Raw genomic sequence first — 12,135 nt, 5'->3', positions numbered from 1 at the left:
TTACATGTGTATATATATGGTTATATTAGTATTCTATAAAAGGAAAGTAGTCGCCTACAATAGACTCCACATGGTGGGATTAAATCTAGCCGTGGCATCCTAATTTTTTCACTTACATTTCTTCTTGCAGTTGAAGATATGCATATACTTACAGAATAGCACATAGCTGTATTGTTATTTACATATGTATGTGTCTATATACACATATAAATGAATAGCGTACTGGTATTTCTGTGTGTACATGCTGCCTAATTGTGGGTGACTGCTTATAGAATTATTTCCCTAACTCGTGAGATACACATCTGGATCCTAGTGAAAAGTAACTTTTTCAGAATCAGATTTAAGGTCCACTTAAAAAAAAAATAAATTTGCAAGTTAGTTTATTTGCACAAATTTGAAATAGATCATTTTCTGCAGAAATTGCACAGTGGAAACTAGAGGAGTAAAAGCTTGTAGAGAAATATAGCTTTTGGGGGAAATGTGACTGCATTGTGTAATGTTTTAGCTTGTTTGTTGCTCACTCCCAGCTGAAGTATTGGAACTCTGCTATCCAGAGTCTACGTGCTTACCATATTGTTTGATATTTTTGGAAATTCTCTGTTTCTAGGTAGTAGAAATCAAACTGCAAGTGGAATTACAAGAAAAGAGGAAAAAAGTATTACGTTTACAGAGTGTGTCTAAAGGAGGTAATGTCTTGAATTTTTTAAATAAAATACATATGAAAACATGAGTTGTAGGATTCATAAAACATAAGTAATGCCTCTTCTGGGCCAGACCAGAGGTCCATCATGCCCAGCAGTCCGCTCACGCGGCGGCCATCAGGTCCAGGACCTGTATAGTAATCCTCTATCTATACCCTTCTATCCCCTTTTCCTTCAGGAAATCATCCAATCCCTTCTTGAACCCCAAAACCGTACTCTATCCTATCACACCCTCTGGAAGTGCATTCCAGGTGTCCACCACCCTTTGGGTGAAGAAGAACTTCCTAGCATTGGTTTTGAATGTGTCCCCTTTTAATTTTTCCAAATGCCCTCTTGTAGTCTTCGAAAGTTTGACAAATCTGTCCCTCTCCACTTTCTCTATGCCCTTCATGATCTTGTAAGTCTCTATCATATCCCCTCTAAGTCTCATTTTCATTCATTTTTCTGGTGTTAGTCTTGCTGCTTCATGGTACCTTGCAGCTGGTGCATTGGGTCTTCAGTTTCAGAACTAGATAGGTACCTGACAATGAAAGAGGGATGTGAATCATCAGAGCTAATTACTGTATATTTACACATATAACATGCGCATTATATATGTTTTTACAAACCATGCCTACTCACTGCATGCTATATACTGTACATGAGCACACTATACCAATGTAGTTTTAGTAAGACTCGCTTATTACAAAATTAGTTTGTTTTTAAGGTCTGTTCTTTTTTGGGTTTTTTTGCTGGTTTCATGTGCCAATACAGCAAAAAAAAAAAAATACAGCAAAAACCTAAAGAGAAAAGCCCTTAGAAACAAAGGCATTAATTTTGCAACCAGCGTGCTCTAGAAAAATAAACTGGGGTAGAGGTGTATTTTCAAAGCCCTTAGATGCACAAAGTACCATAGTAAGCTATGGTATTTGGTGTGTCTAAGCACTTTAAAAATGAGTCCCATAAAGTGTGTTGTATGTGTGTGTTATCCAAGTTTATCTTTACATAGACATGCAGTTTATTAACGTTATGTGTGTGCACGTTATACATGTAAAAATATGGTAGATCTCTAACAAACTTTGCTAGAATACCTTCTGTGTATGCCTAGTAGCACTGAGGAAATGATAAGTAGTAGTAGTGGTTAAAGCTTTTAGCTGAGGACTTGACACAAGCTCAAAACCTGTCTGAAAAACTAGTGGCTGCTGTACTCCAAAATATTCAATATGCAGAGGAATGATATTAAATCCTGAGTAAGGAAATGATATTGCCAGGCCACTTTAACCTTTCTTGGAAAGAAGGATATAGTGGGGATAAATGGTCATGTTAATATTTATTTGCCTGCACACTCTAACTTTGTACATCATATGAAGCCTATAGCTTGCATTTCACACTTAGTAGTTGTGTTTATCTGGTAAAGTTTCATGAAACACTCAGTCTTGTCCTCAGTAGTGTAAGGGGAGACAATATGTCGTCATGCATTCCTTGCTTGCCTGGGACAATAGACCTATTTGAGCACTAACACTTTGAAATTACCCAAATACAAATGTAATTTCTTGTGTATTATACTGTAAAAATAGAAAATCAAAATGATTGTAGCATGTTATTGATAATGTATAAAGTTTATGAGACTATTGTGTGTCTGACATGTACTATTTATTTTCAGGCCAAGATACAAGGGCTAAAGAAAGTATTAAATCAGAAAATAATGAAGTGAGTTCCCTTTTAATTTGCTCCTTTGTGTTACGATGAGCCACAGTGGTCATATGTCTGTCTGATCAGAAGAATTTCTTGTAGTTTCCGTAGTGTGTCTGGGATAGATCAGCACAGTTTGGTGTTAATTTTGATATCTTTCTGTAAAGGAAAAGTGTTATTGGTTAAATCACCAGCTACATTACCATTTTCTTTCTGTGGTTGGAAATTGGGGTAGTTCCTAGACAGCTTCATCCCAGCATTTGACTCACTTGTGTTTTGTCTCATTAAAGCGAGACTGAAGATAGAGCAAAGATTTGGCTAGGGTAACTTATCACAGATTTTAGATGGCTAACAAATTTGGAGTGCCACATTTTTTATTAGGATTATTTATTTATTAGGATTAATTTACTGTCTTTATGAAGAAATTCATTCAAGGTGGTGTACAGCAAGAATGAGTTAGGTGGTTAAAAGCATGGTCCTACCCAGTGATGGAGGAGTCATGCTGAAGGATACACAGGACCGCAGAGTGGATATGGTCCTCAGAAGGCAGTTTGAGGCCCTAGCTCTAGGAGTTAAGGCGGTGTCAGCTGCTTCTTTCATAGCACACGCCTGCCATTCACGGTTGTGAGCCCTGGACATGATAGTGGCTGAGCAATTACCTCAGCTTGTGTGGGCAGGGGTGGACTCTGGTGCCTGATGCACTTTATTATGTAATTAGAGTCATGGCGAGAGTCTCCCACTTATTCCATCTCCGTCTGATACATGCTATATATTAGATAATGGTCAGGAGATTCATCCTCCAAGGCTACGCTTAACATGCTACTCTTCAAGGGACAGATGCTTTTTGGCAAAGGCCTAGATGATCTTATGGCCAGTGTGCAAGGTCATCGTCCCAAATCTTTACCAGACAGCAGACCTTGAGTAGCTAGAAGCCAGAACTGGAGCCCCTTTCGGGGGTCTCAACATTTTTGCCAATACACCTCAGGAGGCTCATCTCAGAGAACCTGTCAAGGTTCCAGACATAGATATTCTGAAAGCCAGATAATTCAAAATACAGGTTCCTGGGCTACAACAGCAGCCAAAAGCTACAGTGACGCCAGGCCTCCATCTGCCCTTCAGAAAATTGGAGAATGGCTCTCGGACTTTCTGGAGGCCTGGGAAAACATAATGACAAATCTTTGGGTCTTGGATATTGTCAGAGAAGGTTACAAGATAGTTTGCATATCCTCTGTCTGACTGGTTCGTGGATTCTCTGGTGGGCTGACCAGATCAGGCGATCCAAATCTAGGTAACATTAAACAGATTGCTGAATATTCAAGTCATAGAACGAGTTCTGGAAGAATGCTCGGCTCAGGCAGATACTTGATATATATTGAGGTGCCCAAGAAAGATACCGACGATTGGAAGCCCATTCTGGATCTCAAATATGTCAATGCGTCCCTGAGTGTTCCACGTTTCCAAATGGAGATGGTGAGCTCTGTCATTGCAGTGGTCCAGCTGGGAGAGTTTCTGGCCACCCTGGATTTGACAGAGGCTTATCACTATATTCCAATTTTCTAGCACACAGAAAGTTTCTGAGATTTCCCGTGTTGGAGAATCACTATCAATTCTCTGCACTACAATTTGGGCTGGCAAAGGCACCCTGGTCGTTCACCAAGGTGATAGTGGTGGTAACAGATCATTCTTTAGCACTCTCCAGACCAGTAGAGGTTAACTTTACGAATGGGTATATATCTAATCATGACCAGCAGGTGGAGACTGAAAACAAAACTTTGGGACAGTATATCCTAGCCCCTCCTCTCTATTTCCCTCAGTCTTCTTTCAGTCTCCAGCAGGTGTTGAGTGATCTGTACCCATCTCCCTTGGTAGGGCTGTTGGAATTTGTTTAGGGGGTTTATTGTCCCTGTTTTTAGCCGGACGGAGCTTGGGCGGACTCTGTTTGGGGGTTCGTCCGACCTCGGGGGTGTCAAACCCGGCGGGTCACGAGCGGGGTCCCTCCCCCCACTTCCTCCACCTCCCCACATTTTTTTAGAGGAGCCTCAGCAGTATCCCTTGCCCCCTAACTCAAGCAAGGCATATTGCTTTGAGAGCCTGTGGAGTCTGTTCTGTAAAAAAAAAAAAAAAAAAAAAAAAAAATCCTGAGGTAGTGCTGGTCTGGAGGGTTGTATCCCTTTAAGAAACCTGTATTTTACTGTATTTTTTCAACTAACCAGCACTTTTTTGCAGCTAGGTCGCGTATGGAGCAATGAGCACTTCTAAAGGGAAAAAGTGCTCATTGTGCTCCAGACGCGAGGCACTCGCGGCCGGCCTGTGCAAGCGGTGTTCAGGCCGGTGCGGTGGAGGAGCTCCGTCGGCAGCGGCTGCATGCGCCCAGAGCTCCCCGCCGATGGTGCCTCGCGAGTCGACAGGGAACGGTGGGGAAGCCCGGTCTTCTCCGTCCGCCCACGGAGGGAATCCCCAAACCGCCGACGGTCGGGTTTTAGAGGATTCCCTCTCAGCTGATTTTTTGACAGCTGATGCCGGCTTGCCTGCTTTAGCGGCTGAGACTATTCAGGTTTCTCAGCCGCTTCAGGCTATGGAGGGAGCTTTTTTGGCGGGAAAACCGCCATCTTCTCTGTCTGGCCCCTCCATTTTGTCTTCCACCTCAGGTGACCTTCCCCCTGTTTTGACTATGCAGGGGCAAGGTTCTGCTGGGTCCCCTGCTGTGGCAGGGAGTCCCTTGGGACCCTCGGGGGGGTTTTCTCCTGAATTTTTCTTTTCTTTATGCAGAGCCTATTTTCAGGCGGCTGGGGGTCCCGGTTGCGCCCAGGGGGTTTCGGGGGGTGGGTTTTCCTCCGCGCTCCCTGCGGCTTTGCCTCTTTCGTCTGGCGTGTCGTCCCCTCCGCCGCCTCCCTTGTCCAAGCGTCCGCGGGTGTCGTGGGACGAGAATTTGTGGTCGGAGGACCGGGTCGGTCTGGAGGAGGACCTGGACCCTTCTGAGGAGTTCCAGGACTCTCTGGAGGGGACGGAAGCTGGCGGCGGGTTGTCGGATTTCCCGTTCTCCAGTGACGAGGCGTCCGTGGTGCGTCTTTTTCAGAAAGATGAGCTGCCTGACCTTATTCAGCAGGTTTCTTCGGTCTTGCGTTTTGAGGACGCGCCGCCGGAGACTCCGCGTGTGGGGGACCCCCTGTTGCGGGGGATCCGTTCCGTTTCCCGCTCTTTTCCTATGCATCAGGATATTCGGGATATTATTCTGGAGCAGTGGAAAACGCCGGAGACGCCGTTTCGGCTGGCGCGCAGCATGGCTCGCCTGTATCCCATTCCTGAAGGGGATCGGGCTACGTAAGCTTCGCCGGTCGTGGATGCGGTGGTCTCGGCAATTTCCAAGCGGCATACCGTGCCTGTTGAGGGCGGTTCTGCCTTGCGGGACCCTGAGGAGCGCAAATTGGAGAGCATCCTTAAGCATAATTTTCAGGTCTCTGCCTTTGGGGTCCAGGCGGCTATTTGTGGGGGACTGGTCGCTCGCGCTGTGTTTCGGTGGGCGGAGCGGGTCTTGGATCGAGAGTCTGACGACTGGTCTCTGGTGGATCAGGAGGTAGCGAAGATTGAGATGGCGGCCTCTTTCCTCTCAGATGCTCTATATGACTTGGTGCGGATCTCGGCTAAGTCTATGGCTTTTGGCGTGGCCGCAAGGCGTGTGTTGTGGCTGCGCGCTTGGGCGGCGGATGCTGCGTCCAAAGCTAAGCTTACTAAATTTCCCTTTCGGGGGTCGTTTTTGTTTGGAGAGGATTTGGATAAGTTGATTCAGACTCTGTCGGACTCGAAAGTTCCCCGTCTGCCGGAGGACCGTGCCCGCCCGGCGTCTCGGGGGGGTGCGGCCCGGGGGCGTTTGCGGGATTTTCGCAAGTATCGCCCTGGGCGTGGGGCTGCTTCTTTCCAGTCTCCGGGATTTTCCTGGGGTCGGTTCTTCCAGCGCATGCAGCCCTTTCGGGGGGCCCGTCGGGGGGCAGGAAATCCCTCCGCCGGTTCCCCCGCTTCCCGTCCTGCACAATGACGCCTTGCCGGAGCCCCCTTTGGTTCCGATGGGGGCCCGGCTGCGCGAATTTTTCCCCAAATGGGCCGAGATCACGTCCGATCAGTGGGTCCTGGAGGTGGTGCGGGACGGTTATGCCCTGGAGTTCGCCCGCTCTCTGCCGGATTTTTTCCTCGCTTCTCCATGTCAGACTCCTGTGAAGACGCAGGCGTTTCGCCAGACCCTTCAGCGCTTGCTAGATCTCAGGGCAGTTGTACCTGTGCCCCCTCCGGAGTGGGGCACGGGCAGGTACTCCATTTACTTTGTGGTGCCCAAGAAGGAGGGGACCTTTCGGCCCATCCTCGATTTGAAAGGGGTCAACAGGGCTCTCAAGATTCCCTCTTTCCGTATGGAAACTCTGCGGTCGGTCATTCTGGCGGTTCAGCCGGGGGAGTTTCTCACTTCTCTCGATCTGACGGAGGCCTACTTGCATGTTCCCATTCGGGCCTCTCATCAGCGTTTCCTGCGCTTTGCGATCTTGGGTCGGCACTATCAGTTCTGTGCGCTTCCCTTTGGGCTGGCCATGGCTCCTCGAACGTTCACCAAGGTGATGGTGGTCGTCGCGGCAGCCTTGCGGTCGGAGGGCATCCTGGTACACCCCTACCTGGACGACTGGTTAATTCGGGCAAAGTCGTTGCAGGAAAGCTCCCGGGTTACTGCTCGGGTGGTGGAGTTTCTCCGGTCGCTGGGCTGGGTGGTCAACCTTTCCAAGAGTCGGTTGGTCCCGGCTCAGCGTCTGGAGTACCTAGGGGTGCTGTTCGACACCTCCTTGGGGAAGGTCTTCCTCCCAGAGGGCCGGGTGAGCAAATTGCAATCTCAGATTCGCCTGCTTTTGGCGTCCCGGTGTCCTCGGGCGCGAGATTTCCTCCAGGTCTTGGGGTCGATGGCGGCGTCCCTGGACGTGGTGAGGTGGGCGCGGGCCCACATGCGTCCTCTCCAGTATGCTCTGCTCCGGAGGTGGTCTCCCCAGAGGCACGGGATGGATGTTCCGGTTCCCCTGCGAGGCTTGGCGCGCTGCAGTCTGCGTTGGTGGCTCCAGACCCCTCACCTAGTTCAGGGGGGTGGGTCTGGATCTCCCGCAGTGGACGGTGCTCCTGACGGATGCGAGTCTCCTGGGTTGGGGGGCTCAGTGTTTGGGTCACTCAGCTCAGGGCACCTGGTCCGCGGAGGAGGCCGCCTGGTCGATCAACGTGTTGGAGACCAGAGCGGTCCGTCTGGCGCTGTTGGCTTTCCACTCCCTGTTGCTGGGCAAGTCGGTCAGAGTACTGTCGGACAATGCCACGGCGGTGGCTTATGTCAATCGTCAGGGGGGCACCAAGAGCACTCAGGTGGCGCAGGAGGCGGCTCTGCTCATGGTTTGGGCGGAATCCCATCTGCTGGACCTCTCGGCCTCTCATATAGCCGGAGTAGAAAATGTTCAGGCAGACTTCCTCAGTCGTCACTTCCTAGATCCAGGAGAGTGGTGTCTCGGCGCCGAGGCGTTTCAGTTGATAGTGCAGGCTTGGGGGCAGCCCCTGATGGACCTGATGGCCACGGGTGGCAACGCCAAAGTGCCCCGCTTCTTCAGTCGTCGCAGGGACGGTCTGGCCGAGGGTCTGGATGCTCTGGTCCAGCAGTGGCCAACGGAGGGGCTGTTGTATGTGTTCCCTCCTTGGCCGCTGGTGGGCAGAGTGCTTCTTCGCATTGTTTACCATCCAGGTTTGGTGGTGCTGGTGGCGCCGGATTGGCCTCGCCGTCCGTGGTATGCGGATCTGGTGAGGCACCTGGTTGCGGATCCTCTTCCTCTGTCTCTCTCGGACGACCTTCTGATGCAGGGTCCCATTCCCATGTTCGACCCGTCTCCCTTCTGTCTTACGGCGTGGCTCTTGAAAGGGGTCGCCTTAGCAAGAAGGGATATTCAGACAAGGTGATCTCTACACTGTTGGGGTCCCGGAGGCTTTCTACCTCTCGGGCTTATGTGCGGGTTTGGCGTCTATTTGAGGAATGGTGTCGGGCGCGGGGAGTGACCTCTTTTCGCGCTTCTCTGCCTAACATTCTGGAGTTCTTGCAGGATGGCCTGGATAGAGGCCTGGCTTGGTCTTCTCTCCGGGTTCATCTTGCGGCCCTGTCGGCTTTTCGAGGGTTAGTGTCAGGTCAGCGTTTATCGGCTCTTCCTGATGTGATTCGGTTTTTACGGGCGGCCAAGTTGCTTAGGCCTCCCCTACGGCCCTCGGTTCCCTCTTGGGATCTTAATCTGGTTCTCTCTGTTTTGGTGCGTCCGCCTTTCGAGCCTTTGGACGTCTGTTCTTTGAAGGACCTTACTTTGAAGGCGGTCTTTTTGGTGGCCATTACTTCTGCTAGGCGTGTTTCTGAGCTGCAGGCTTTCTCTTGTAGGGCTCCCTTCTTGGAGTTTTCTAGGGAGCGGGTCGTCTTGCGGCCTGTTCCTTCCTTTCTGCCGAAGGTTGTTTCTCCTTTTCATGTCAATCAATCGGTGGTTCTCCCGGTCTTGGGTGGTCGGGAGGGCTCTTCTGAGCAACGGCAGCTGCGCAAGTTGGATGTCGGTCGGGTCCTTCGCTCTTATGTGCAGCGGACCCAGGAATTCCGGAAGTCCGATCATCTCTTTGTCCTCCTGGCGGGTCCTCGTCGGGGAGCTGGCGCTTCTAAGGCTACTATTGCGCGCTGGATCAAGGAGACGATTGCTTCCGCTTATCTTCTGAAACAGCAGCCTGTTCCGGAGTTTCTCAAGGCTCATTCCACTCGGGGTCAGGTGGCTTCTTGGGCTGAGTCGTCGCTCGTGCCTCCTGTGGATATTTGTAAGGCTGCGGTTTGGTCCTCCTTGCATTCCTTTGTTCGTCATTATCGGGTTGATGTGCAGGCGCGTCGGGACGCGGTGTTCGGTGAACGTGTACTGGTATCGGCCCTTCGGGGGTCCCGCCCGTGAGAGGGACTGCTTTGGTACGTCCCATTCGTAAAGTTAACCTCTACTGGTCTGGAGAGTGCTAAAGAAGGAGAAATTAGGTTCTTACCTGCTAATTTACTTTCTTTTAGCTTCTCCAGATCAGTAGAGGTCCCCACCCTGTCTGTTGTTGTTGGGGCTGTTGCGCGGGCAGTTTTTGGTTTTTGCTGCGGGTTCTAGTATTTTTCTAGGGCCGGGGAGAATTGAAGAACAGCGGCTGTGGCTCGGCTGGCTTAGCTGGCGAGCTGTGGGGACATTCTTCCTTCGGGAATTTCTCCTCTGCATTTTCCAACAGCATTTTGGGTTTGTTATTTGTTACTCCTTTCGGAGTATTGTTTTTTCTCTCTGTTGTTTTCCAGTTCTTGGTTCTGCTTGGCTATTCGGCAGACTGAGGGAAATAGAGAGGAGGGGCTAGGATATACTGTCCCAAAGTTTTGTTTTCAGTCTCCACCTGCTGGTCATGATTAGATATATACCCATTCGTAAAGTTAACCTCTACTGGTCTGGAGAAGCTAAAAGAAAGTAAATTAGCAGGTAAGAACCTAATTTCTCCATTTTGCAGGGTGGGCTGGCTGGTTGGTTCATCCTTATCTAGATGACTGGCTCATTAGAGCCCCCTTTTGAGCAGAGGGGAAAGAGCAGTGGTGGCAGTTGTGCACATTTTGCTGAATTTGGGCTGGATTGTAACTGTCAAAATAGCCAGTTGCTCCCCACTCAGTCTTTGGAATACCTGGGAGTAGAGAATGGCACAGTGGCTGTTACCCACCCCGCCGAAACAGTGACAAAAAAATGGTCACCGCGAGTACAGGGACAAGGCCATTCACCGTCCCATGGAGCGGTGAATAGTCTTGTCTCCGCAGTTAAGGGAGTGAGCACGCATGGTGAATGAGCACGCGGTCCGGCAGCCCTCTCTCTCCCGCCAGCTGTGCATCTTCCTCTTTCCCTTCCCTTCCCTTCCCTTTCCCTTCTCTTCGTAGTGATTTCTATAAGGCTATGTATTGTATTGCAGCCGGAGCCTGAAGTCGCGTCGCGTGTGGCTGCTGGAAAAGTCTCCTCCGATGTAACTTCCTGTTTTCAGTTGCATCGGAGGAGACTTAAAGAAAAATCTTTTCTCTAGGTTTGCAGGGGCAGGGCGGTGCTGAGCTCGCGGGGATGGGATGGTGACGGGGACCGAACTTGCGGGGGTGGGACGGTGACAGGGACCAAGCCCACGGGGATGGGACAGTGACGGGGGCGAGGACAAATTTTTTCCCCATGTCATTCTCTACCTGGGAGTTCTCTTCAACATGGCGGATGGCTGAGTAGAAATACTATTTCTAACAGAGGCATGCAGACAGAAGCTTTTAGGGCAAATTACGAACCTCCTGTCACAGCCAGTGCCTACAGCGTGACACTGTGTACAGGTTCTGGGCTCGATGGCTGCTGCCATAGAAGTAGTGCCTTGAGCAAGGATGCATATGCGTCCACTTCAGGATTCACTGTTACCTTGTTGGTCTCTCCAGAGAGACCCCCTATAGATCCCTGGATGGAGCCAGCCCACAGCGGTATGAATTGGTGGTTCCACCCACAGTCTCTAGCAAAAGGGATTCCACCTCAGATCAATTCCTGGGTTACACTGACAAAGGAAGCCAACCTGTTTGGCTGGGGTGCGCAATGCAGTGGTTGTCCGGTGTAAGGGAAATGGACATTATCCTAGCAGAAGTGGTCGATTAAACAGGCTAGAACTGAGAGCGATGCCTGGCTCTGTAAAACCTACAGTCGGTGCTGGAAGGCAGAGCTGTAAGAGTATTCTTAGACAATGCCACAAAGTGGCCTATGTCGGCTGTCAAGGAAGCACCAGAAGTACATTGCTTCAACTAGAGGTGAAACTATATTCGCTTGGGCAGAAAAGCACCTGCTGGCCATCATGGTGGCAAATGTAGCCAGAGTGGAAAATGTGCAAGTGAACTACCCTCAGACAGACACTAGAGTCAGGAAAGTGGTCATTGGCCTGGTAGGGGTTCCAAGACATTGTAGGAAAAGAGAAGCAAGTCTCCCTGGCTGCTCGCCTAGACATTATTAGATTCTTCAAAGGAGCCGTGACACTCAGGCTGCTAATCCATGATCCCTTCCCTTCCTAGAATCACAATATTGAGTTAGAGGGTCTTCAGAAGACCGCATATGAGCCTTTGGAGGAAGCTTCTCTCATGATCTTAAGATCAAAGCATTGTTCCTAGTTGCAGTTATCTCAGCCAGAAGAGTCTCAGAATTGCAAGCTTTGTCGTATAAGGAACTGTTTATGAGGATCACAGAAACAGGAGTGACCTTGCGTACTGTACCTTCCTTTTTGCCCAAGGTTGTTTCAGCATTTCACATCAACTAGGAAATCAGGCTACCAGCCTTTCAACTTATGGGTTCTAAGAATAAAGACAAGGCTTTAAAGCTGCTGGACTTCTGCAGAGTTCTCTTGTGTTGCCTGTTAGTGACTAATGAGTTTTGTCTATCAGACAATTTCTTTGTCATAAACAAAGAGTCAACCCAAAGCAGACCAGGCCACCATTTCCCGGTGGATTTGGACAGTGATTTCCTCCAACTATATTGTCTGTGACAAGCAACTGCTGGTGTCGTTGAAAGCACATTCGACCAGAGGCTGAATAAACCAGAACTTGGAGCAGCCAGGGCAGCGATCGACCGACCAGGTTAGCAGCGGGGCAGGAGCGCAGAAAGCTCACTCCTGCCCTCTGGACCACCAGGGATTCCAGCGGCAGAGGAGGTAGGACAGACAGGGTGTAGATTTA

General features: G+C 49.9%; 1 protein-coding gene across 8 annotated transcripts in view; it reads left to right on the top strand.

Annotated features, from left to right (window-relative positions):
* Positions 1 to 12,135, top strand: part of EP400 (E1A binding protein p400) — a 285,750-nt gene that overhangs the window by 61,617 nt on the left and 211,998 nt on the right. For all 8 annotated transcript variants that reach the window (XR_004540299.1, XM_033954163.1, XM_033954160.1 and 5 more), the window contains 2 exons: positions 608 to 686; positions 2,344 to 2,390. Coding sequence is in view for 7 of the 8 variants with exons in the window: in XM_033954163.1 (XP_033810054.1) it covers positions 608 to 686; positions 2,344 to 2,390 (126 nt within the window). In the remaining variant the exon portion in view is untranslated. The remainder of the gene's footprint in view (positions 1 to 607; positions 687 to 2,343; positions 2,391 to 12,135) is intronic.

The sequence above is a fragment of the Geotrypetes seraphini genome, chromosome 8, assembly GCF_902459505.1.
Source record: "Geotrypetes seraphini chromosome 8, aGeoSer1.1, whole genome shotgun sequence".
NCBI classification, from domain to species: Eukaryota; Metazoa; Chordata; class Amphibia; order Gymnophiona; family Dermophiidae; genus Geotrypetes; species Geotrypetes seraphini.
This window is presented reverse-complemented; position numbering and strand designations above follow the sequence as displayed.